The 27761-nt window shown below is 43.6% G+C and overlaps 1 protein-coding gene across 3 annotated transcripts in view; it reads left to right on the top strand.

Annotated features, from left to right (window-relative positions):
- The window catches only part of LOC5503308 (hemicentin-1), a 136135-nt gene that overhangs the window by 23248 nt on the left and 85126 nt on the right, over nucleotides 1-27761 (top strand). For all 3 annotated transcript variants that reach the window (XM_048727478.1, XM_048727480.1, XM_048727479.1), the window contains 23 exons: nucleotides 542-877; nucleotides 1080-1424; nucleotides 1785-2087; nucleotides 2289-2384; nucleotides 3004-3249; nucleotides 3947-4273; nucleotides 5083-5385; nucleotides 6345-6674; nucleotides 7138-7458; nucleotides 8189-8512; nucleotides 8712-9035; nucleotides 10629-10958; nucleotides 11538-11873; nucleotides 12492-12812; nucleotides 12914-13243; nucleotides 13515-13838; nucleotides 21931-22263; nucleotides 22464-22787; nucleotides 23270-23403; nucleotides 23723-23909; nucleotides 24133-24441; nucleotides 24641-24943; nucleotides 25815-26144. In XM_048727478.1, coding sequence (XP_048583435.1) covers nucleotides 542-877; nucleotides 1080-1424; nucleotides 1785-2087; nucleotides 2289-2384; nucleotides 3004-3249; nucleotides 3947-4273; nucleotides 5083-5385; nucleotides 6345-6674; nucleotides 7138-7458; nucleotides 8189-8512; nucleotides 8712-9035; nucleotides 10629-10958; nucleotides 11538-11873; nucleotides 12492-12812; nucleotides 12914-13243; nucleotides 13515-13838; nucleotides 21931-22263; nucleotides 22464-22787; nucleotides 23270-23403; nucleotides 23723-23909; nucleotides 24133-24441; nucleotides 24641-24943; nucleotides 25815-26144 — 6816 coding nt within the window. The remainder of the gene's footprint in view (nucleotides 1-541; nucleotides 878-1079; nucleotides 1425-1784; nucleotides 2088-2288; nucleotides 2385-3003; nucleotides 3250-3946; nucleotides 4274-5082; nucleotides 5386-6344; nucleotides 6675-7137; nucleotides 7459-8188; nucleotides 8513-8711; nucleotides 9036-10628; nucleotides 10959-11537; nucleotides 11874-12491; nucleotides 12813-12913; nucleotides 13244-13514; nucleotides 13839-21930; nucleotides 22264-22463; nucleotides 22788-23269; nucleotides 23404-23722; nucleotides 23910-24132; nucleotides 24442-24640; nucleotides 24944-25814; nucleotides 26145-27761) is intronic.

The following is a 27761-nucleotide window of genomic DNA, read 5'->3' as shown; positions in this document are numbered from 1 at the left end:
TTATGGGTAATGGTTATGGGTAAGACCTAGTGATGAATGTTAATGGTAATGGTTATGGGTGAGACCTAGTGATGAATGTTAATGGTAATGGTTATGGGTAAGGCCTAGTGATGAACGTTAATGGTAATGGTTATGGGTAAGACCTATTGATGAATGTTAATGGTAATGGTTATGAGTAAGGCCTAGTGATGAACGTTAATGGTAATGGTTATGGGTAAGACCTAGTGCTGAATGTTAATGGTAATGGTTATGGGTAAGACCTATTGATGAATGTTAATGGTAATGGTTATGGGTAAGGCCTAGTGCTGAATGTTAATGGTAATAGTTATGGGTAAGTCCTAGTGCTGGGATGTTAATGGTACGGGTTATGGGGTTAAAGGTATGGTGGTAGATGCTTGATGTTGAAGATACGGGTACGGGTTATGGAAACGGCCTATTTTCACCAGCGTTTATATATCCAGGGTTTATTCAAAAAGTATCCCCATATCAATTCCCAATCATCATAGTAGACAAATATTTTGATCAACCGCTCTCGCCACAGCTATCGAGGACCCCGTCATCCACGCGGAGAAAGCCACCATCAGGGCCGTCGACAAAGTAACAAGTCTTACCTCCAGTATAGGTAACGCAATCACCGTACTCAAAGGCAGTCGCGTGACGCTAGTTTGTCACGCCACAGGGTTCCCACAACCCATCGTGCAGTGGACTAGAAACAAAGTCGACTTGACGGGGAGAATGCGCCAGTTGCGTTACAATGTCACGCACTACGGTGTCATCATTGATACGAGGTTCAATGGCGAGCTTAGCGGGGAGTATGCATGTTTGGCTACAAACAAAGGCGGATTCGCTGCCGTCACCACGGATTTACAAATCAAAGGTACAGTGCGAACTCAACTTTTCTTAGTGGTCGACATTTTGGCCACTCAAAAACACGTACCGGACACGGTGCAGAAAGTTCCAGGGTATTTGTTCATAAAGAGGAAAGCGAAATGGGAGGGAACTCGTCGTATTTCTTCCCCTTCCTACGACTTCACATGCTTCAAAATACTTTACATGTCATTCTATTATTCATTTTTTAGCCCCTTTCAAGCCCTTCATCAGGTCCACATGGGTGACGGGATCCGTAGGGACGCACAAGTCGCTCAAGTCACGTGACCCTGTCATCGTCACCATTGGCGACAAGGTCGAAACGCTTACTGGGACCGAGGTGTCAATCATTTGCCCAGTTGAAGGGTTGCCGCCCCCTAAGGTCACGTGGGCCAAAAATGGGCCTATAGCTTCAGGGGACAAGTTCACTATCGCTCGATCAACAGATCTGGTTTTCAATAGCGGGAAAGCATCGGTGTTTGACTCCGGAAGATATAGCTGTCGGGCGGTCAACAATCTCGGTCAGGACACGGCATACTCTGAAGTTACGTTCAGAGGTAAGGGAACATTCATGAAGTCGTCCCATTTTCCTTTCTGTCACTACAATGTGCGCACGCAAAACAAGCAGGCTTGAGTGGACAAAACAAATAAGTTATTTACCGGCTTTTAGGCACCCAAATCCTTCCAATCTTATCGACAATCTCCCTGCTGTTTTAAGCATCTTTCGTTACATACAATAGGTTCGATTCCCAGCTCTTCTGTGAGCCTGCGGTGAGGCTTAGCGACAGCTGGAACTCGAGCCTATACATACAGTAGATTGCTGCTTTATCTGTGCGTTATTGCTTGATGGTGTATTTTCCTTCAAACCTCGGAAAGAAATGGAATGTAATCGGTTAATCGTGACTCTTTTTCCTCAGAGCCCAAGGCCCCGACCATTATGACGCTTGATGACAAATTCGAGTTCATCGTCAACGCCACCTTCACTGTCACTATCGGTGCCAACGTCAGCGCCCTCAGGGGTAGCTCCATCACGTTGACGTGCACGGCAGAGGGGTTACCTGTCCCCTTTGTAGTCTGGAAGAAGGGGGGTGCTACCCTTCAGCAGGGTGGTCGCGCATTCACTCTAAGTAGTACGGAGAGTGCTGATAGCGGGCGGTATGACTGCGTGGCGACAAACCTCAAGGGAACTGCCATTGCGAGCTCTGCAGTAACGATTCACGGTACTTTAGGGGACCCACATTTAGGGAGGAAGGTGGGGTATGGGGCGAGGGGTGTTGTACTTGGAGAAATCCAAAGTAAATTTCCAAATAGCCGAGTATTGTATTAGACTGTTAGAAACCCGTCGCTTTTTGTAAATGACAAATCGTTCGATATGCAATTATTGAGCGATTCCAGAAGGATTTATTTTTTTTATTTGTCAGACAAAATCGAGAAGCGCGTGGCTCCGAAAATTCTGTCATCGAAGAAGAACCTGATCGCGTCCGAAAACAAGCGCTTGTTTTATCACATCATAGGCGGTGAGTATAACCTCGTCCTGAGCATCCACCTTGTTCATGAGCAAACAACTACCGTATTGACTCATGTATAATACGCACTTATGTATAATACGCCTTTATGTATAATACGCACTTATGTACTTATGTTTCCAAAAAAAGTAGAAAGCTAAATATATTTGACAAAAATCCTATATGAAAAGTATGTTGAAAAATAATCGTGACGTTCGCCTCGTACACATCGAAAACAAGTAGACTTCATTCTCGCCCCAGTCCTTCACTGCCTGCTGTCGACGCCTCGCGGAGTTTAAATAACTGGACTAACTTATTCGCGGGTTGAAATACTCAAGCGCTTTCTATAGCTTAATTATTATGCAAATTTCACCTCTCAAACAACAAGTCTTGTTGATAATAAAAAAGGGGTGGCTCTAGCAATAAATGTTGCTGGAATGTCGCGAACAGACTTGGTATCTCGTTTATCGACAGTAATTCGGTATACTTTTTCGCGTATAAATCGATGCTATTTCGAAGTGACTCGGTACTGTTCGCGGATAGCTTTTTTTATGTTAGATATGATACTGTTTTGTAGTGAGTCGGTACTATACGGAAGTGACTCGGAATTCGGTTATCTTCTCTTTTATAGGAAATATAACAATCTTGGAAGGAAAAGATCTGGAACTGCAATGTCCATCCATCGGCACACCCAAGCCTGCCGTCACTTGGTTCATAAACGGCTCGGCCGTCACGGAAAGTGACACGTTAAAGGTTGATCCGAATACTGGCGCGCTTAGCATCATCGAGATAACCGCTGAGGAGCAGGGACAATACATGTGTAAATCCAAGAACATCGCGGGCGAGGATCTAGAGACAAGCTACACGACTGTCGTAGGTAGGCCGCAAATGATAGGGACTGAAGGCGCTTTAAGCGAACTAGCTGAGCTACACAACGTCGTAAGTAGGCCGCAACTGATAGTGCTCTGAAGGAACTGTTATCGTACTAGACAAGCTACACAACTGTCGAGGGTAGGCCACAATTGATAGTGCACTGAAGGCGCTGTTAGCGAACTAGAAAAGGTGTTACCATAAGGTCTCCTGTAGTGGAGAGCGCTAGACCTAGCCCATGCGGGTAATGTGGGTCGTGTGCTCGAGTCTCGTTACAATCGAAGACGTGTACGAAAAACACCAGCTGCTATCCTGCGCTTTGCACTAGGGGCAGATCAGGGGAGTAATCTTTAGATGGATTACCTTCGATCCAAAGGAGGGATAAAGGGAGGAGAATATAAGGAATACAATTAGAATATCGCTGTTCGCACGACCTATAAGTGTACGCGCGGAAAAACCCTGGCGCACTTTGAAGAGATGGAGAAAGAAGATACAATTTCTTACAATAACCATGAGTTCCTTATATTTTAAACTAATTTGAAACGCATTTGATAATTTGTTTGTGCTTAGGGGACTTAGTACTTTAGGGGACTTAGTACTTAGTAATTTTCCGCCTTATTTGATGTGAAATGAGGTTATTGGAAACGTCAAGTCATGTTTTACCGTCATATATGTGCATCCCTTATTACCGCGGCTATTTTCAGGTCCAGTTGCGCCAAAGATACAATTATCAAACAAGGTCTACTCCGTCGTGGATCCGCTCAAGAAACCGCTGACACTTCTCGTAGGCGATACGCTAACAACTCTCAGCGGCACAAGAACCTCGATCTCGTGCCCCGCCACAGGATTCCCGAATCCATTGATCCGCTGGAGCAGAAACGGGGAGTCTGTTGTTCCTGGGGGACATTTAAAGATTGATGGCTCTAAGCTTTTGCTGACGAACCCCCAGAAAGAGGACAACGGCGTGTACAAGTGCTTGGCAAGCAATCCGGGAGGCGATGCCACGGCAACCTCTAATATGACTTTTATAGGTAAGTAATGACGTCACGGCAACCTCTAATTTGACGTTTATAAGTAAATAGTAACGTAATGGCAACCTCTAATATGACGTTTATAGGTCAGTAGTGACGTCACGGCAACCTAATATGACTATTGTATGTAAGTAGTGACGTCATGGTAACCTCTAATGTGACGTTTAAGGTAAGAAGTGACGTCACGACAACCTCTAATATCACGTTTATAGGTAACTAGTGACGTCGCGGCAACCTCTAATATGATGTTTATAGGTAAGTAGTGACGTCAAGCAACCTCTAATTTGACGTTTATAGGTAAGAAGTGACGTCACGACAACCTCTAATATCACGTTTATAGGTAATTAGTGACGTCAGGGCAACCTCTAATATCATGTTTATAGGTAAGTAGTGACGTCCCGGCAACCTCTAATATGACGTTTATGGGTAAGTAGTGACGTAACGGCAACCTCTAATATAACGTTTATAGGTAAGTAGTAACGTCACGGCAACCTCTAATATGACGTTTAAGGTAATAAGTGATGTCACGGCAACCTCTAATGTGACGTTTAAGGTAAGAAGTAACGCCACCGCGATGCCACGGCAACCTCTAATATGAAGTTTAAGGTAAGAAGTGACGCCACCGCGATGCCACGGCAACCTATAATATGACGTTTGTAGGAAAGTAGTGACGTCACGGCAACCTCTAATATGCCTTTGTAAGGATAGGGTCAGAGACATTGCTTGTCACAGTTCGGAGGTATTTGAGTGTTTCTAAGCTTACCGTGACTTTTCCATAGTGACGGATTTAAAATTCCTCTTTTTTCTAGATCCTTCAAACCCCAACATCACATTGTCACGTGATGTTGTCAAATCCACTATCCGTGAAGCGGTAAGCGTCATCATAGGAAGTGACGTCACGGTGATTGACGGATCCACCATCCTCATTCAGTGCTCAGCAGTGGGCGTGCCCAAGCCTACGTTGTCATGGATACGCAATGGCGTTAATCTGAGCAACTCAGAAGAAGTGTTGAAGTTGAGTAATTTGAGGGTCGGTGGCGACGGAAGTATCAAGTGTGTTGCGAGTAACTTCTACGGCACTGATTCTGCGGAGACAACTCTCACCATACTAGGTAGGCTACCCTCTCTATCTGTGGTTCATCTCTATATACGAGGTGAGCTATCCTATGTCTATACCTGTGTTTCATCTCACTATACTAGGTGAGTCATCCTATGTCTATACCTGTGTTTCATCTCACTATACTAGGTGAGTTATCCTATGTCTATATCTGTGATTCATCTCACTATACTAGGTTAGTTATCCTATGTCAATACCTGTGATTCATCTCACTATACTAGGTTAGCTATCCTATGTCTATATCTGTGATTCCTCTCACTATACTAGGTGAGTTATCCTATGTCTATATCTGTGATTCATCTCACTATACTAGGTTAGTTATCCTATGTCTATACCTGTGATTCATCTCACTATACTAGGTGAGTTATCCTATGTCTATATCTGTGATTCATCTCACTATACTAGGTTAGTTATCCTATGTCAATACCTGTGATTCATCTCACTATACTAGGTTAGCTATCCTATGTCTATATTTGTGATTCATCTCACTATACTAGTTTAGTCATCCTATGTCTATACCTGTGATTCATCTCACTATACTAGGTTAGCTATCCTATGTCTATATCTGTGATTTATCTCACTATACTAGTTTAGTCATCCTATGTCTATACCTGTGATTCATCTCACTATACTAGGTGAGCTATCCTATGTCTATACAGCTGTATCTGATTACACGCCATCTAGATACACGAGGTTTTACATTGTTTTATTCTAAGCTCCATCCCCAACCCAGGTTTGCATTTGAGGCATAGTAGACTTCAAAACTGCAATATTTCACCAGAAAATCAATGTGGCCTGTGGAATCCCCTTACACCCCTCTAATCAAACTTCATTTTCTCACTATATACTTTTTTATTCAAATCAAGACGCTAAAAATTCTCAAACAAGAACCTACCCGTACAGTCATTATAATCTAGAAAAAATCCTTTTAAGTAATCTTGTTTTTGATTTCAGCCGGAGCAAGGCCTAGGATTATTCTCTCCAGAAATGTTATCAAAGAATTATCGACATTCAAAACTAAGAAAGCTCACATTGGGGACTACATCAGCCTGTTGGCAGGATCCAGCCTTATCATACAATGCAACGCTACAGGGATCCCCTCCCCCACTTACAGCTGGTTGCGCAACAGCGCTGCCCTGACAAGCGGTGGTCAGGTGACGGTGAATGAATCTACTGGGGAGCTGAGCCTGCTGGGATTGCGGGCAGCGGATTCAGGGAGATATACATGCCAGGCGTCTAATCTAGAGGGCTCTGATGGGGCCAGTAGCTCACTTCTAGTCCGCGGTAGGAAGGGCGGAGTTGCTATTGCAATCCTCATTATTACAGACAGATCCATACATTTATCGACCTGCGGGGCTTCACTCATCATAAATCAAGTCTGTCATTTTTAGGTTGATAACTTTATTTCACCAAATTTTGATTCAAAACAGTTTATTGCCAGGCTAATCACGTGGGAGGAAATTGAAAGGTTATTGATGCAAGCTTTTTTATAGTTTGTGCATTATGGAGACGATAAAATCCCCCGTTGAAGGTTGGTTCTCACTTGAACGTAAATGCAAGTGCAGCGCACCTTATTTTGCGATTCTCACTTGAACGCAATTTTCTTGCGCTTGCGCTTGCGCTTGTGTTTTACCGATTCTCACTTGTGTATGTTGCGCTTTCGTTTGCGTTTACGTCCAAGTGAGAACCAAACTTTAGTATTCCCACATCTTTGTCATGAAGTCACGCAACTTTTATTGTTCTTCAGAGCCACGTGGTCCATTTATTGAGTCGTCCAGCCAATCACTGAGTAGCATCAACAGCACTGATCCCGTAAGGGCTCTGATTGGGTCTAACCTCACAGTCCTGGCTGGCGCTTCCGTCACGCTAGTCTGTAGCGCAACCGGCTTGCCCATGCCTGTGACATCATGGAAACACAATTCAGGCGACATCACTTCCGGTCACGTGACAATACAAGGCTCCGCACTGCGTATCACGAAGACCAGTAATGCTGATTCTGGCGTCTACGCATGCTTAGCACGTAGCCCCGCTGGCGAAGTGACGGTAACATCACATCTCATCCTTATCGGTATGGAGAATTGTTGAAATTGGTCATTTAGTATTTAGCAAGCATAAACGGCTAACAGTTGTTGTTGCTTCGTTATATTAGATAATAGTTCCTATAAGAATCACCTTGTTCTGAATAAGTATATTATCTTTGATTAAAAAAATATTTTACTTATTAATACATTTATCAAAAAATACTTAATTTGACTACTAGGCTGCGTGGATTTTAATTGTTATTGAGCCATGAACACTGCGGACAAACCAGCTTTTTCACTGATCTGAGTGACGTTCAGTTCTTAGCGACTTGCTCTCCTATTTCAAATAACTCGAAAAAACTTGCAGTGACTCCTTTTTGTGCTTGGGTATTTTTAAAGCCAATCGATCCGACTTGCGTGACGCGTGGTATCGTAGGCTATGAAACCATGTGCGCTAATGAGATGCTTATTATCTCTGTAGTGAGTCAAATCTGCTTGAATAACGCTGAATATCAATCCATCCATAAAATAAAGCGTCTCAATTCTATTTTCAAGCGATCAAATGATACAGAAAAAGTTGTATTTTTGAATGAGATCAAAGTTTTGAATATTCAAAACAAAACAAATCATCATCGTCCTTTTAGTCGGATCTATGGACTTCAGACTTTCTATTTGTAATACCCTGATTCCTGTGAATATTTGCGTGAATATCTGTGAATATTTCAGTGCTGAGAGATCTCTCTAACTTTGTCATTCAAATGCCTTGTCAATCACCAGCTGGTAGCATACCTGTCATCACCCGCTCAGCTGACGTCATAGAAGACCAATCAAAATTCTCCAACCTGACAGTCACCATAGGAACCAAGGTAACTCTGCTCGCGTCATCGTCAATCAAGATCACGTGTAAGGCTATAGGAATCCCGAAGCCCGTAGTGACGTGGACTATGCGTGGGAGACCTGTGGTACCCAGTGACCGAGTGATGGTTGAGAAGAACGCTCTGGTATTCTTGAAGATTCTAGCAACGGATACCGGGAATGTGGTCTGCACAGCTAACAATGCTCGCGGAAGTGACGTCGCTAGCAGTTTGATTACTGTTTTGGGTACGTATAGCTCTAGTATAGCTATATTATGAGAGAACTGGAACGAGCGCATGGAGACGAGACATGGTAGACAGCAAAACCAAGCGTCAAAAGTATCTAAGATATTTGTATTTTTAGCGCAAAATAAGCAGATTTACTTGAATTTTAAGAGCCTTTACTTTTCTTGAAGTTAATGGAAATGATTGTATTTTTGGTTCAGATACTTACGGCCCCAAAATCAGCACTGTGGAAACAGTTATTACCCAACTTGATCACCAAAACCCCGTGACCTCCAAGGTGGGCGCTAGCGTGACAGCTTTATCTGGCGTGACCGTCACGTTTGTCTGTCAAGCCATCGGTCTACCTGTGCCCACCATCACCTGGACGTTCAACGGCAAGCCCCTGACGTCACATGGCCAAGTAACAGTGACTAACCAATCAGTGACGATAATTAAGGCGCGGAGTGAGGATAGTGGGGACTATGTGTGTAATGCTACGAGTGCTAATGGGCAGGGCTCCGCTAGGAGTGTTATCAAGATCGAGGGTGAGTTGTATTACGGTGTATTAGTTTTTCCCTTAAATAGGCCTGCTTTCTTATAAAAAAAAACTCAGTCATCACCGTCGCTATCATCATCACCATCTTTATCACTCATCATCATCGTCGTCGTCGTCGTCATCATCATCATCATCATCCCAATCATCATCATCATTATCATCGTCATCATCGTCATCATTATTATCACTATCATCATCACCATCTTCATCATTATCATCATCATCGCCGTCGTCATCATCATTATCATCATCAACAGCAACATCAATTTCATCATCATCATCACCATACCCATTATAATTATCATTATCGCCATTTTCTAATCATCGATGTGAGCCAACCTTGTCCACCTGGAAGCAACGTTTCATGCAAAGGGGAGCTTATTAAAATACAAATATTACTTGATGAATGACTTGCAAATTGATAGCAAAGACTCATTATGACTTAGATAATTTACTGCACAGGATAAAATACTGTCAAATACGACCCATCCATCTGATATGCCTTTGGTACGACGCGCGTATAGTGGCCACCAAGATCAAGTTAAAAGCGGCAATGTCCCCAGTTACCCCCCCCCCCCCTCCCCCCTGGCCACCAAGATCAAGTTAAAAGCGGCAATGTCCCCAGTTACCCCCCCCCCCCTCCCCCCTGGCCACCAAGATCAAGTTAAAAGCGGCAATGTCCCCAGTTTACCCCCCCCCCCTCCCCCCTGGCCACCAAGATCAAGTTAAAAGCGGCAATGTCCCCAGTTTACCCCCCCCCCCCTCCCCCCTGGCCACCAAGATCCAGTTAAAAGCGGCAATGTCCCCAGTTTACCCCCCCTCCCCCCTGGCCACCAAGATTAAGTTCAAAGCGGCAATGTCCCCAGCTTACCCCCCCCCCCCTCCCCCCTGGCCACCAAGATCAAGTTCAAAGCGGCAATGTCCCCAGTTTACCCCCCCCCTCCCCCCTGGCCACCAAGATCAAGTTCAAAGCGGCAATGTCCCCAGTTTACCTCCCCCCAGGTCGATTACTTAACAATCTCCAACGACGGAACGGAATGGAAAAGGCGAAAAATATTTAGCAGTGTGTCTGTTTGAAGTTTCTTTGAAGATGTGACCGATAATTTAGAGCGGATGGCCTGATGGCGCTGAATCTAAAAGATTCTTTTGTCTCTTGTCGGTTGAGGTTTCCGTCCGCCCTCCAGGAGTAAACTGGTGACAATGCGGCTTTAAAAAAATTATATTTTGATTGAAATGAACTTTATAACAAGGAGGATTTCGATGTGCTCTTATGTGGACTGAAGCATTTTAAGACCTCGCTGATTGGCTATTGATGTTCATGCCAGTCAGCACGTTTCTCGAATCCTTATTGGCTTACTTCACAAAACTTTCAATGTGGCCACGGTAGCGCGCGTCTTATCAGACAAAACATTTTTCGCATCCTCATTGGTCTACTATACAAAACTGTCAAAATGGCCACGGTGGCGTGCGTCGTACTAGAACATTATATGAAATAAGCTTTTATGTGTAATATGAAATAAGATTATAGATGATGTTTTCAATAAACATATTGACTTCTTTCAAATATCTGTTTTTCGCACAGCTGGAGCCAAGCCTCGCATCACTTCTATTGGTAAAGTCGTTTCTCTGTTGTCATCCATCACAAATATTACGGCAAACATCGGCGACAACATAACACTGCTCGCCGGCTCTACTCTCAAACTTCGCTGCCCATCCGATGGCCTCCCGAAACCTTTCGTGAAGTGGACGAGATACGGGGTCCGTGCTATGTCTAATGAACGGCAACTTATTGATTCGGATTCTGACACCTTGACCATGGTAGAGGTACTACCGTACGATAGCGGGGAGGTGTCTTGCACCGTAACTAATCTAAGGGGCTCCGACAAGAAAACCAGCTCCATCACAGTTCTCGGTAAGAAGAATTTTTCATCTATTAATTTGATTTTCGATTTGATTTGATTTCGAATTTCGATTAATTTGATTTGAGTGCAATGTACCCACCTGTTTTAAGTGAGATTACACTTTTAGAATACAGTGTCGAAACCCGAAACGGTTAAAAACGGTTTAAAAAAAGTGAGCAAATATGCTTTAAATTTTACAAATTTAAAAGTATTTGTAGACCCTCTAAACATGGATATCGGCCAAGATTATGATTTTAACCCAATCCATTATTCAACATAGGTTAAGATAGACAAAGATTGTCCTAGTTAAACCTTATTTGTGAAATGAAATATTTTTCATTCTTTGAATAAAAATATTAATGCAGTTTTTTTATCATTTTGGCATCATTTTGAATAAAAATATAAGTGCAGTTTTTTATCATTTTGGCAAGGTAGTGTAAGATATTTGTCAAAAAAGCGACAATTGCATCGTCTTACTTCCTCGTCGCAAACTTGCCACAATGCCATTCTCGAGCTGAGAATCAACAGCGATAGAGTCTCTACCGTGGTGCTGTATTCATTTTTTTTACGCGCCCCTGTTTCCGTCCTAGAACCCTTCGCACCATCTATCGACACGAGCGACGAAACTGTCGTCTCCCTATCCAACCTGGACCCCGTCACCGTCCGAGCCGGCGCCCTTCTGACCACCTTCCTCACCACCAACATCACCCTTGTATGCAAAGCGCGCGGTCTGCCAAAGCCGAGCGTGAGCTGGACCCGAGCTGGGGACAAGCTTTCTCATTGGCTAGCAAGTATGGGGCGTGTCTCTACAAGCAATGGCAACGTGACTATCACGCAAGCGGAGCCAAATGACGCCGGGATGTACCTCTGCACGGCTAGAAACCTGTTGGGCGTGGCATCCGCCCGATCGACACTCTATTTCAAGGGTATGTTCCACCCCTTGTGTATGTCTAGATTAGCATTGCAAAATAACTAAATTATTATTGCAAATATATTATAGAGTAGCATTGCAGATGTCATTATTTTGCATCGATACTTTCTAAAAGCCGCATTATCACCAGTTTACTTCCGGTCGATAACGTAACATGTCCAATAATTTTTGACGGAAAAGGCGAAAAATATTTCAAAATATTGAAAGAAGTGTGTCTATTGGAAGTTTCTTTGAGGATGTGTTTGATAATTTAGAGCGGATGGCCTGTCAAATATCTTGTATTATTATAGATTCTTTTGTCTTTTAACGGTTGAGGTTTCCGTCGGACCTCGGGTATTAAACTGGTGACAATGCGGCTTAAAATTGCATGATCAGTAAAGTTACTTCCTTAAAAAGTAATGCGACTTAATTTATTTGTAAAAACAAACTGCCTTAATTAGCCATGAAAACCTACCCAACTACCGTCATACAGTGCGCGCTTCGTTTGATGCTAGCTTTAAAATGCCCGCGCTGCATTCTGGTAGTTGGGCTAAGGCTTTTATTGTAATGCGCGCGCAAGCTAATTGTATATTGTTTCTGCCATCTCTTCATTTTTATTTTGTTTGACGTGTAGAGCCCCGCGGCCCGTTCATCGTAACACAAAAGAAATCTTTGACGATCTTCAACGCTACGAGACCCATCGACATGACGATAGGAACGAACCTTACAACACTAGTCAACACTACTATCACCATCAGATGCCAAGCAAGCGGGGACCCTGCGCCCGATACTGCATGGCAGAGGCCTGGAAACAAGCCTTTTCCAAAACACGTGACAATTGACCGGGAAGATTTGACCATCGATATGGCACGTGAGAGTGACCAGGGTTTTTATGTGTGTGTAGCGTCGAGCGATCTGAGACGAGTAACGGAAACAACTTACATCACCTTTTTGGGTAAGTGTCTGTCCGGCCGGCCGGCCTTTTGTCCGTCGATCTTTTGCTCGGATGACAATCCTTTGACAAAACGTTGTTTAACAATACAATCATTTTTTTAGCTGGTCTCCCGCCAAAGATCACCAGGTCGCAAGAAGTCATCTCGTCTCTGACGCGCTTCACAAATCTGACAGTTACCATAGGAAGTACCATATCAGTGCTCGCGGGCTCAAGACTGAAGCTGCTGTGCCCTGTCACGGGGATACCCAGGCCAGCGGTCTCTTGGAGTATAGACGGAAGTGACGTCACGCCTAACGAAGGCGTTAAGCTTGGGATGTCCCCAAATTCTTTAGAGATTCCGCGGCTAGTGTCACGCGACTCTGGCAGTTTTACATGCGAAGCGACAAACAGAATTGGAGCGGACCAGGCCTCGAGCTGGGTTTCAGTCATGGGTATTTATTTTAGTGTCTTTATATGTTCATTCCGTCAAGTCTTTAATTGTTGCCTTTTTTATTTTAATTCCCAAATTATTGAGCATCACATCCACAACTAGGGAACTGTTCCTATCACGCCATTTAAAGCTACTCCGGAATGCGGTCGCTAGATGCCAGAAGTGACTAACTACGTGCATGATATTTAACAAATCTCCAATTCTACTCTTTGAGAGTAAAAAGGGTGTGATGTTGCGGCTGTTTTCTCAAAGTTTTATATATTTAATTCTAGAACCGTTCGGTCCAAAGATCAACTCCACTCGTTCAGTCATTATACAGCTGGATAGTCAGGCCCCGATCACAACAATGGCGGGTGCTACTCTAACCACCATATCAGGCGTCGACCTCACCATCAACTGCCAGGCCACTGGGCTACCTGTGCCGGATGTGGCCTGGTTTCTGGAGGGGGAGCGAGTGATAAGTCAAGGGGGTATCAGTGTGGAGAATGGGAAGTTGAGGATCAGGAACGCAGGGAATGCGGACGGTGGACGATATGTTTGTACTGCTAATAGTAGTGTTGGAGAGGACTCTGCTACTACTGTAATAGCTATTCAAGGTACTAAACAGACACTTACACTAGACTACCCTACCTTATACTACACTAGTCAACATCGTTATAGCGACACTAAGCTAGACCGGTACTTTCCTAGCCAACATAGTTATAGCGACACTAAGCAAGACCGGTACTACCCTAGCCAACATAGTTATACCCGCACTAAGCTAGACCGGTACTACGCTAGCCAACATAGTTATAGCGACACTAAGCTAGACCGGTACTTTCCTAGCCAACATAGTTATAGCGACACTTAGCTAGACCGGTACTACCCTAGCCAACATAGTTATACCCGCACTAAGCTAGACCGGTACTACGCTAGCCAACATAGTTATAGCGACACTAAGCTAGACCGGTACTTTCCTAGCCAACATAGTTATAGCGACACTTAGCTAGACCGGTACTACGCTAGCTAACATAGTTATAGCGACACTAAGCTAGACCGGTACTACCCTAGTCAACATAGTTATAGCGACACTTAGCTAGACCGGTACTACGCTAGTCAACATAGTTATAGCGACACTAAGCTAGACCGGTACTACCCTAGTCAACATAGTTATAGCGACACTTAGCTAGACCGGTACTACCCTAGCCAACATAGTTATACCCGCACTAAGCTAGACCGGTACTACCCTAGTCAACATAGTTATAGCGACACTAAGCTAGACCGGTACTACCCTAGCCAACATAGTTATAGCGACACTTAGCTAGACCGGTACTACCCTAGCCAACATAGTTATAGCGACACTAAGCTAGACCGGTACTACGCTAGCCAACATAGTTATAGCGACACTTAGCTAGACCGGTACTACGCTAGCCAACATAGTTATACCCGCACTAAGCTAGACCGGTACAACGCTAGCCAACATAGTTATAGCGACACTAAGCTAGACCGGTACTTTCCTAGCCAACATAGTTATAGCGACACTAAGCAAGACCGGTACTACCCTAGCCAACATAGTTATAGCGACACTAAGCTAGACCGGTACTACGCTAGTCAACATAGTTATAGCGACACTTAGCTAGACCGGTACTACGCTAGTCAACATAGTTATAGCGACACTTAGCTCGACCGGTACTACGCTAGTCAACATAGTTATAGCGACACTTAGCTCGACCGGTACTACCCTAGCCAACATAGTTATACCCGCACTAAGCAAGATCGGTACTACGCTAGCCAACATAGTTATAGCGACACTAAGCAAGACCGGTACTACCCTAGTCAACATAGTTATAGCGACACTAAGCTAGACCGGTACTACCCTAGCCAACATAGTTATAGCGACACTAAGCTAGACCGGTACTACCCTAGCCAACATAGTTATAGCGACACTAAGCTAGACCGGTACAACGCTAGCCAACATAGTTATAGCGACACTAAGCTAGACCGGTACTTTCCTAGCCAACATAGTTATACCAGCACTAAGCTAGACCGGTACTACCCTAGTCAACATAGTTATAGCGACACTAAGCTACACCGGTACTACCCTAGCCAACATAGTTATAGCGACACTAAGCTAGACCGGTACTACCCTAGTCAACATAGTTATAGCGACACTAAGCAAGATCGGTACTACCCTAGCCAACATAGTTATAGCGACACTAAGCTAGACCGGTACTACCCTAGTCAACATAGTTATAGCGACACTAAGCTAGACCGGTACTTTCCTAGCCAACATAGTTATAGCGACACTTAGCTAGACCGGTACTACCCTAGCCAACATAGTTATAGCGACACTAAGCTAGACCGGTACTACCCTAGTCAACATAGTTATAGCGACACTAAGCAAGATCGGTACTACCCTAGCCAACATAGTTATAGCGACACTAAGCTAGACCGGTACTACCCTAGTCAACATAGTTATAGCGACACTAAGCAAGATCGGTACTACCCTAGTCAACATAGTTATAGCGACACTTAGCTAGACCGGTACTACCCTAGCCAACATAGTTATACCCGCACTAAGCTAGACCGGTACTACCCTAGCCAACATAGTTATAGCGACACTAAGCTAGACCGGTACTACCCTAGTCAACATAGTTATAGCGACACTAAGCTAGACCGGTACTTTCCTAGCCAACATAGTTATAGCGACACTTAGCTAGACCGGTACTACCCTAGCCAACATAGTTATAGCGACACTAAGCTAGACCGGTACTACCCTAGTCAACATAGTTATAGCGACACTAAGCTAGACCGGTACTACCCTAGCCAACATAGTTATAGCGACACTAAGCTAGACCGGTACTACCCTAGTCAACATAGTTATAACGACACTAAGCTAGACCGGTACTACCCTAGCCAACATAGTTATAGCGACACTAAGCTAGACCGGTACTACCCTAGCCAACATAGTTATAGCGACACTAAGCTAGACCGGTACTACCCTAGCCAACATAGTTATAGCGACACTTAGCTAGACCGGTACTACCCTAGCCAACATAGTTATAGCGACACTAAGCTAGACCGGTACTTTCCTAGCCAACATAGTTATAGCGACACTAAGCTAGACCGGTACTACCCTAGCCAACATAGTTATAGCGACACTAAGCTAGACCGGTACTACCCTAGCCAACATAGTTATAGCGACACTTAGCTAGAACGGTACTACGCTAGCCAACATAGTTATAGCGACACTAAGCTAGACCGGTACTACCCTAGCCAACATAGTTATAGCGACACTTAGCTAGACCGGTACTACGCTAGCCAACATAGTTATAGCGACACTAAGCTAGACCGGTACTACGCTAGTCAACATAGTTATAGCGACACTAAGCTAGACCGGTACTACCCTAGCCAACATAGTTATAGCGACACTAAGCTAGACCGGTACTACCCTAGCCAACATAGTTATAGCGACACTAAGCTAGACCGGTACTACCCTAGCCAACATAGTTATAGCGACACTAAGCTAGACCGGTACTACCCTAGCCAACATAGTTATAGCGACACTAAGCTAGACCGGTACTACCCTAGCCAACATAGTTATAGCGACACTAAGCTAGACCGGTACTACCCTAGCCAACATAGTTATAGCGACACTAAGCTAGACCGGTACTTTCCTAGCCAACATAGTTATAGCGACACTAAGCTAGACCGGTACTACCCTAGCCAACATAGTTATAGCGACACTAAGCTAGACCGGTACTACCCTAGCCAACATAGTTATAGCGACACTTAGCTAGAACGGTACTACGCTAGCCAACATAGTTATAGCGACACTAAGCTAGACCGGTACTACCCTAGCCAACATAGTTATAGCGACACTTAGCTAGACCGGTACTACGCTAGCCAACATAGTTATAGCGACACTAAGCTAGACCGGTACTACGCTAGTCAACATAGTTATAGCGACACTAAGCTAGACCGGTACTACCCTAGCCAACATAGTTATAGCGACACTTAGCTAGACCGGTACTACGCTAGCCAACATAGTTATAGCGACACTAAGCTAGACCGGTACTACGCTAGTCAACATAGTTATAGCGACACTAAGCTAGACCGGTACTACCCTAGCCAACATAGTTATAGCGACACTAAGCTAGACCGGTACTACCCTAGCCAACATAGTTATAGCGACACTAAGCTAGACCGGTACTACCCTAGCCAACATAGTTATAGCGACACTAAGCTAGACCGGTACTACCCTAGCCAACATAGTTATAGCGACACTAAGCTAGACCGGTACTACCCTAGCCAACATAGTTATAGCGACACTAAGCTAGACCGGTACTACCCTAGCCAACATAGTTATAGCGACACTAAGCTAGACCGGTACTACCCTAGCCAACATAGTTATAGCGACACTAAGCTAGACCGGTACTACCCTAGCCAACATAGTTATAGCGACACTAAGCTAGACCGGTACTACCCTAGCCAACATAGTTATAGCGACACTTAGCTAGACCGGTACTACCCTAGCCAACATAGTTATAGCGACACTTAGCTAGACCGGTACTACCCTAGCCAACATAGTTATAGCGACACCTTTTGACTCTTCGTGTATTCGTACTCTTTCGTAGATAGCGATCATCTCTTGACTCTTCGTGTATTGTAGGTAGCGATCATCTCTTGACTCTGTGTATTGTAGGTAGCGATCATCTCTTGACTCTGTGTATTGTAGGTAGCGATCATCTCTTGACTCTGTGTATTGTAGGTAGCGATCATCTCTTGACTCTGTGTATTGTAGGTAGCGATCATCTCTTGACTCTTCGTGTATTGTTGGTAGCGATCATCTCTTGACTCTGTGTATTGTAGGTAGCGATCATCTCTTGACTCTGTGTATTGTAGGTAGCGACCATCTCTTGACTCTGTGTATTGTAGGTAGCGATCATCTCTTGACTCTGTGTATTGTAGGAAGCGATCATCTCTTGACTCTCTGTGTATTGTAGGTAGCGATCATTTCTTGACTCTTCGTGTATTGTAGGTGGCGATCATCTCTTGATTCTTTGTGTATTGTAGGTAGCGATCATCTCTTGACTCTGTGTATTGTAGGAAGCGACCATCTCTTTACTCTGTGTATTGTAGGTAGCGATCATCTCTTGACTCTGTGTATTGTAGGTAGCGATCATCTCTTGATTCTTTGTGTATTGTAGGTAGCGATCATCTCTTGACTCTTTGTATTGTAGGTAGCGATCATCTCTTGACTCTTTGTGTATTGTAGGTAGCGATCATCTCTTGACTCTGTGTATTGTAGGAAGCGACCATCTCTTGACTCTGTGTATTTTAGGTAGCGATCATCTCTTGACTCTTTGTGTATTGTAGGTAGCGATCATCTCTTGACTCTGTGTATTGTAGGAAGCGATAATCTCTTGACTCTGTGTATTGTAGGAAGCGATCATCTCTTGACTCTCTGTGTATTGTAGGTAGCGATCATTTCTTGACTCTGTGTATTGTAGGAAGCGACCATCTCTTGACTCTGTGTATTTTAGGTAGCGATCATCTCTTGACTCTTTGTGTATTGTAGGTAGCGATCATCTCTTGACTCTGTGTATTGTAGGAAGCGATAATCTCTTGACTCTGTGTATTGTAGGAAGCGATCATCTCTTGACTCTGTGTATTGTAGGTAGCGATCATCTCTTGACTCTGTGTATTGTAGGTAGCGATCATCTCTTGACTCTCTGTGTATTGTAGGTAGCGATCATCTCTTGACTCTGTGTGTATTGTAGGTAGCGATCATCTCTTGACTCTGTGTGTATTGTAGGTAGCGATCATCTCTTGACTTTTGTGTATTGTAGGAAGCGATCATCTCTTGACTCTGTGTATTGTAGGTAGCGATCATCTCTTGACTCTGTGTATTGTAGGTAGCGATCATCTCTTGACTCTCTGTGTATTGTAGGTAGCGATCATCTCTTGACTCTTTGTGTATTGTAGGTAGCGATCATCTCTTGACTCTCTGTGTATTGTAGGTAGCGATCATCTCTTGATTCTTTGTGTATTGTAGGTAGCGATCATCTCTTGACTCTCTGTGTATTGTAGGTAGCGATCATCTCTTGACTCTGTGTATTGTAGGTAGCGATCATCTCTTGACTCTCTGTGTATTGTAGGTAGCGATCATCTCTTGATTCTTTGTGTATTGTAGGTAGCGATCATCTCTTGACTCTCTGTGTATTGTAGGTAGCGATCATCTCTTGACTCTGTGTATTGTAGGTAGCGATCATCTCTTGACTCTCTGTGTATTGTAGGTAGCGATCATCTCTTGACTCTTCGTGTATTGTAGGTAGCGATCATCTCTTGACTCTGTGTATTGTAGGTAGCGATCATCTCTTGACTCTGTCTATTGTAGGTAGCGATCATCTCTTGACTCTGTGTATTGTAGGTAGCGATCATCTCTTGACTCTTCGTGTATTGTTGGTAGCGATCATCTCTTGACTCTGTGTATTGTAGGTAGCGATCATCTCTTGACTCTGTGTATTGTAGGAAGCGACCATCTCTTGACTCTGTGTATTGTAGGTAGCGATCATTTCTTGACTCTGTGTATTGTAGGAAGCGACCATCTCTTGACTCTCTGTGTATTGTAGGTAGCGATCATTTCTTGACTCTTCGTGTATTGTAGGTGGCGATCATCTCTTGACTCTTTGTGTATTGTAGGTAGCGATCATCTCTTGACTCTGTGTATTGTAGGAAGCGACCATCTCTTGACTCTGTGTATTGTAGGTAGCGATCATCTCTTGACTCTGTGTATTGTAGGTAGCGATCATCTCTTGATTCTTTGTGTATTGTAGGTAGCGATCATCTCTTGACTCTTTGTGTATTGTAGGTAGCGATCATCTCTTGACTCTTTGTGTATTGTAGGTAGCGATCATCTCTTGACTCTGTGTATTGTAGGAAGCGACCATCTCTTGACTCTGTGTATTTTAGGTAGCGATCATCTCTTGACTCTTTGTGTATTGTAGGTAGCGATCATCTCTTGACTCTGTGTATTGTAGGAAGCGATAATCTCTTGACTCTGTGTATTGTAGGTAGCGATCATCTCTTGACTCTCTGTGTATTGTAGGTAGCGATCATCTCTTGACTCTTCGTGTATTGTAGGTAGCGATCATCTCTTGACTCTGTGTATTGTAGGTAGCGATCATCTCTTGACTCTGTGTATTGTAGGTAGCGATCATCTCTTGACTCTGTGTATTGTAGGTAGCGATCATCTCTTGACTCTGTGTATTGTAGGTAGCGATCATCTTTTGACTCTGTGTATTGTAGGTAGCGATCATCTCTTGACTCTGTGTATTGTAGGAAGTGACCATCTCTTGACTCTGTGTATTGTAGGTAGCGATCATTTCTTGACTCTGTGTATTGTAGGAAGCGACCATCTCTTGACTCTGTGTGTATTGTAGGTAGCGATCATCTCTTGACTCTGTGTGTATTGTAGGTAGCGATCATCTCTTGACTCTGTGTGTATTGTAGGTAGCGATCATCTCTTGACTCTGTGTGTATTGTAGGTAGCGATCATCTCTTGACTCTGTGTGTATTGTAGGTAGCGATCATCTCTTGACTCTGTGTATTGTAGGTAGCGATCATCTCTTGACTCTGTGTATTGTAGGTAGCGATCATCTCTTGACTCTGTGTATTGTAGGTAGCGATCATCTCTTGACTCTGTGTATTGTAGGTAGCGATCATCTCTTGACTCTGTGTATTGTAGGTAGCGATCATCTCTTGACTCTGTGTATTGTAGGTAGCGATCATCTCTTGACTCTCTGTGTATTGTAGGTAGCGATCATCTCTTGACTCTGTGTGTATTGTAGGTAGCGATCATCTCTTGACTCTGTGTGTATTGTAGGTAGCGATCATCTCTTGACTTTTGTGTATTGTAGGAAGCGATCATCTCTTGACTCTGTGTATTGTAGGTAGCGATCATCTCTTGACTCTCTGTGTATTGTAGGTAGCGATCATCTCTTGACTCTCTGTGTATTGTAGGTAGCGATCATCTCTTGACTCTCTGTGTATTGTAGGTAGCGATCATCTCTTGACTCTGTGTATTGTAGGTAGCGATCATCTCTTGACTCTGTGTATTGTAGGTAGCGATCATCTCTTGACTCTGTGTATTGTAGGTAGCGATCATCTCTTGACTCTTCGTGTATTGTAGGTAGCGATCATCTCTTGACTCTCTGTGTATTGTAGGTAGCGATCATCTCTTGACTCTTCGTGTATTGTGGGTAGCGATCATCTCTTGACTCTGTGTATTGTAGGTAGCGATCATCTCTTGACTCTCTGTGTATTGTAGGTAGCGATCATCTTTTGACTCTCTGTGTATTGTAGGTAGCGATCATCTCTTGACTCTGTGTATTGTAGGTAGCGATCATCTCTTGACTCTCTGTGTATTGTAGGTAGCGATCATCTCTTGACTCTCTGTGTATTGTAGGTAGCGATCATCTCTTGACTCTGTGTATTGTAGGTAGCGATCTTCTCTTGACTCTGTGTATTGTAGGTAGCGATCATCTCTTGACTCTGTGTGTATTGTAGGTAGCGATCATCTTTTGACTCTTTGTGTATTGTAGGTAGCGATCATCTCTTGACTCTGTGTATTGTAGGTAGCGATCATCTCTTGACTCTCTGTGTATTGTAGGTAGCGATCATCTCTTGACTCTCTGTGTATTGTAGGTAGCGAGAAGGCTCGCATCACCTCTGTGGGCGACACTAAATCCGCACTAGACGACATCTCCTCCTACACCTTCACTATCGGCGATAACATCACCATCCTAGCTGGCTCCGCCCTAACAATCAACTGCCCTACCGAAGGCCTTCCCAGACCTTCGGTCACGTGGTCAGTCACGCGTACCCAGGCCCCAGGGGTTGAAGGGTTGCAGGCCGTTCCCATAGTTACTTCAAGATTAACTGTTGCTAAATTACAGTTGTCTGACTCGGGTGTTTACACATGTACTGCGCGAAATCTAAAGGGGAATGACACGATGACCTCCGTCGTCACGGTGTTCGGTGAGTGTTTTAATGATAAGGGTGTCGGTAATGTGATTGTGCTACACTTGTTGGCAATAGGGAACTTGCGCTTAAAGATCACATGACTGTTTGGGTGGCAAACTAGCGCACTCAGGCTTTTAGCGGCAAAATAACAGCAACAAAATTGGGTGAAAACAATAACAATGGTATGGCTGACAGATACTCTTTAAACTTTACAGCACCTTATGGACCAAACATTGAGACGTCCAATGTACCCGTGGAAGCACTAAAGAACCTGGAGCCGGTTTCAGTATTAATCGGCGCGAACTTGACTGCATTTGAGAAAGCCCCAGTGACGCTGACTTGCAAAGCTACTGGGCTTCCTTTACCCATGGTGCGATGGACAAAAGGTGGTCGACAACTGGTGTCTAAGGGTCACGAGATCGTAGCTGGCGGTAGGCTGTTCCTGGGTAAAGCTACGCTTGGTGATAGTGGCGAATACGAATGTACGGCTACCAGCCCGCTAGGCTATGTGTCTGCTAAGTCAAATCTTGAAATTAAAGGTACTTATTGCTTGCTTGGTCTGTCCACCGTCAGTCCCCTTCTCCTTTCATCATCCTTATATCTGCCCGACATTCTGCCGAACGTCATTTGCATCTGCCCGACATTCTGCCGAACATCCTTTGCATCTGCCCGACATTCTGCCGAACGTCCTTTGCATCTGCTCGACATTCTGCCGAACGTTCTTTGCATCGGCTAGACTTTCTGCCGAACGCCCTTTTATCTGCCCGACATTCTGCCGAACGTTCTTTGCATCTGCCCGACATTCTGCCGAACGTTCTTTGCATCTGCCCGACATTCTGCCGAACGCCCTTTTATCTGCCCGACATTCTGCCGAACGTCCTTTGCATCTGCCCGACATTCTGCCTAACGTCGTTTGCATCTGCCCGACATTCTGCTAAACGTCCTTCTCTCTGCCCGATATTGTACCGAACGTCTTTTTGCTAAGGTGCTTATCAGTTTTTTTTTCTTTTGATTTATCCAGCGCCGATTCCTCCAAGCATAAAGACTTCAGATGAGATAATCGAGTCTCTGAAGAGAGACCCACTTGGCCTGGTCATCGGACAGACAGCCCGGACACTTACTCGCATTATCTTCAATATCACATGCGAGACTGAGGTACAATGACACGCGTTAGCTAAACTTGAACAATTGATTAACAATAAAATTTCACATTCCCTTTATTTAGCTTATTATTTATATTGGAAATATCGTATTTCGTGAAAGTTAAATGACGCGAAAATTAAGCTATTCACTTCTTTAAAGGATCGGAATTAAGCTGAAAATGATGAACTTTCGACGCTTAAGTCATTAGCTGATAGAGGTTTGAGAAAATATTTGTTTTGTTTCTTCCTTGGTATCAAAATGCATAATTATTTCTTGGAATTTCGCTATTGAAGTTTTTCCGTGACGTCACCATGTGCTAAATCTCCACCAGGGTCTTCCCGCGCCCAACATCACGTGGAAGAAAAACGGTGTCGCGTTGCCGGTCGACGGTCGTATGTATGCTCGCGGGCACATACTCTTTATTGCAGAGTCGCTGACCAGGGATTCTGGCGTGTATATATGCGAGGCCACTAATATCGCGGGCTCAAAGCAAGCAAAGTCTGAACTTAAGGTCATCGGTGAGTTTATTAATTTTATAATTACTTCACCACAAAAACTCGTGGAAAGCCGATTACAAGAGAAAGCAATCTGATACGAAGATCGTTATGATGGGTTATCAATATGTAAGATATATAAGTCTATAAGAATGATGGTTTTGGCAGTGATGATGATGATCATCATCCTTGATGATGACAGTGATGACTATAATGGTCGATCATTAATGTATCATTTCTTTCGCAGCCCCCGTCGAGCCCGTGATCACAGCAACAGTACAGCGGTTGGAGGAGTTGCGCCCAGTCTCTATCACGACCGAGGTTGGCAGCTACATCAGGACCCTGGAAACGAGTAACCTCACTCTGGTGTGTACAGTCCGGGGTTTCCCACTCCCTGTCATATCATGGAGGCGAGGTGGCCAGGCTATCAGTAATACCCAAAGTGCTTTGCGCTATCGCATAGAGAACGCACGTGTCAAGGACACTGGGATCTACACGTGCGTGGCGAGGAACCTGGTGGGGTACGATTATAGCAGCTCCAACATCTCTATTGTCGGTAAGTGTACAGCTCACCACATCTATTGTCCGTAAGTGTACAGCTCAACATAGCTATTGTCCGTAAGTGTACAGCTTAACATAGCTATTGTCCTCAAGTCCACAGCTCGACATATCTATTGTCGGCAAGTGTACAGCTCGACGTATCAATAACAGCCGCTGCTAAATCCCCTTTAAAAACGTTCGTTTTGCTCTTTCAGCCGCTAAACCCCCAATCATCAGGACCTCGACCCATCACCTAACAGTTCTCCGACGGGACAAAATCTCGACCGACCTTGGAAAAAACGTGACAACGTTGTCAGGCAACACCGTCTCGCTCTTGTGTAACGCTACTGGTGTGCCATCGCCCAAGCTCTCGTGGTACAAAGATGGCGAGACCTTGAATGTTTCTCACGCGGTCCTCACCTTGCCAACCCTCAGTCCGAGCGATAGCGGTCTGTACCGATGCGAGGCTAGGAACCTGAAGGGCGTCGACGACGCAGACTCATACCTCACGGTGTTAGGTAAGACGTTAAAAAGACGTGCTTGTGAAAATGCCCAATGTGTACACTATCTATTGCGAAGCACAGCCCGCCCCGAGATTTCGCGACATTTTGCGACATTTTGCGTCATACGGCGACGCAGTGCGACACAAAATGTATATTAAGTAATGCTCCGTGTAAGAACTAGGCAAAGTCCCATTGTTCTGCGGCAAAAAGCTTTATTATAGCTTTCCCACATAGGATCTTTTTTATTATCAAACATGCATGCAGGACATATAGAAGATAGTAAGATTTTGAAGAAATTGTGTGAAACATGTCCTTAGCTATATACCATACAGGTGATTTTCTGTGGTGAACCAATCAGAAGAAGCCAGAACAATAGCTGTTAGTCGTCTTATATTTACGAGGTTCCCACATATAATTTACCTGAAAAGCTGGATCAGACTTAGTTATTAACCATATAACTGAATATTAAAAAATATATTATGAATCAGTTGGGGCAATCTGTATCTTATGCTATAATGTTTTGTTTTTGCCAATCAAAATTTATAGAATAAACAAAGGCATTTTAGACATGTCAGCATGCATTCGCCCTTTGGGTTGCCTAGTTCTAACACGGAGCATTTCTTAACACAATGCTACATAAAGTTGAGGAAGAGGATAAAGTTTGAAACGTTCTACTGTTGGAGGAGACGTCTGCATGATCCCCTGGGGAAAATTTGATGCTTTGAAACGCCAGAATCGTCAAAGATAACCTTAAAATAACTCAATTTCCATACTACACTGCACCTCAAGGCATGAGGTTTGGGAGAGGGTCTCCCCTCCCCCCTCATGATCATCCGTACCCCTCCCACCCACACTCAGCCAATGTTCTCCGCGATTATGTTTTCAGTTGGCAGCCCTCCTTCCATTCGCACAACATCCGAAAATATCACGGAAACGGAGAACATCGCGTACATCGTCACCGGTATCGGCAGTGACGTCATTACACTCCTCAGCTCCAACGTGGAAGTCACGTGTCCAGTCAGGGGATTCCCCTTACCAAGCATCACGTGGTTGAAGGATGGCCAGCCGTTGAAGCAAAGCATGACGGTTAAAGTGAATAATCTGACGGGAACCCTGTACCTGTTGAGCATCTTGGAGAGGAGGGCGGGGCTGTACATGTGCGTCGCTACCAACTCCCTCGGGGCTGCCACGGCAACTACCACCTTGAACGTTTTGCGTAAGTTTTTTTTAGATTATAATATGTATTAGATCAGGTTGCTATGGTATTTTTTTTGTTAATGCGTGTGATGTTTTACGTAAGGTTATGTAATGTTTTACGTAAGTGTATTTAATGTTTTGCGTAAGTGTGTTTAATGTTTTGCGTAAGTGTGATATGTTTTACGTAACTATATTTAATGTTATGCGTAAGTGTGTTATGTTTTACGTAAGTGTATTTAATGTTTTGCGTAAGTGTGTTATGCTTTACGTAAGTGTTTGTAATGTTTTGCGTGTGTTATGTTTTACGTAAGTGTATTTAATGTTTTTCGTAAGTGTGGTATGTTTTATGTTAATGCGTGTGATGCTTTACGTAAGTGTATGTAATGTTTTGCGTAAGTGTGTTATGTTTTAGGTAAGTGTATTTACTGTTTTGCGTAAGTGTGTTATGTTTTACTTAAGTGTGTGTAATGTTTTGCGTAAGTGTGATATGTTTTACGTAAGTATATTTAATGTTATGCGTAAGTGTGTTATGTTTTACGTAAGTGTATTTAATGTTTTGCGTAAGTGTGTTATGCTTTACGTAAGTGTATGTAATGTTTTGCGTGTGTTATGCTTTACGTAAGTGTATGTAATGCTTGCGTAAGTGTGTTATGTTTTATGTTAATGCGTGTGATGTTTTGCGTAAGTGTATGTAATGTTTTACGTAAGTGTATTTAATGTTTTGCGTAAGTGTGTTATGTTTTACGTAAGTGTATTTAATGTTTTGCGTAAGTGTGTTATGTTTTACGTAAGTGTATTTAATGTTTTGCGTAAGTGTGTTATGTTTTATGTTAATGCGTGTGATGTTTTACGTAAGTGTATGTAATGTTATGCGTAAGTGTGTTATGTTTTACGTAAGTGTATTTAATGTTTTGCGTAAGTGTGTTATGCTTTACGTAAGTGTATGTAATGTTTTGCGTGTGTTATATTTTACGTTAGTGTATTTAATGTTTTGCGTAAGTGTGTTATGTTTTAGGTTAATGCGTGTGATGTTTTACGTAAGTGTATGTAATGTTTTGCGTAAGTGTGTTATGCTTTACGTAAGTGTATTTAATGTTTTGCCTACAATACACCAAAAACTGGAATTCGACTCTGCCTAATTTTCGTCTTTAATAAGACTTCTTCAGGGCAGACTGAAGAAGGTGAATCGTTACAAGCTTATTTACATCAGAATAGTGGCACGAGACGCAAAAACATTACAACTGACAAAAACGCGCATTTTCTAGAATAGCGCGCGCTATGGATAAAAAGAATTTACACATCTCTACGTGGGTTCCTACTACAAAAAAAGTCATCACTATTAAGGCCCCGCGGGTAGATAGACTTAAGCCGATAAGCCCACTGGCCTTCCCTTTCCCTAAGCTGAGCCTCAGAGTTACACTTATTTATAAGTTGTACCATAACATTATTAAGACCTAAGTGATTGTCGCAATGAAAATGTTGATAGATAAGGTCATCCTTAACTCTTTCACTAACCGGTAAACTAGGGTGCTTACTTAACCTACTTTTATGATTATTAAAACGCTTCCTAAAACTATTGATAGTAGACCCTACGTATTGCTTGCTACACATAGAGCAAGTAATTAGATAAACAACA

Source organism: Nematostella vectensis, chromosome 5, assembly GCF_932526225.1.
Source record: "Nematostella vectensis chromosome 5, jaNemVect1.1, whole genome shotgun sequence".
Taxonomy (NCBI): domain Eukaryota; kingdom Metazoa; phylum Cnidaria; class Anthozoa; order Actiniaria; family Edwardsiidae; genus Nematostella; species Nematostella vectensis.
This window is presented reverse-complemented; position numbering and strand designations above follow the sequence as displayed.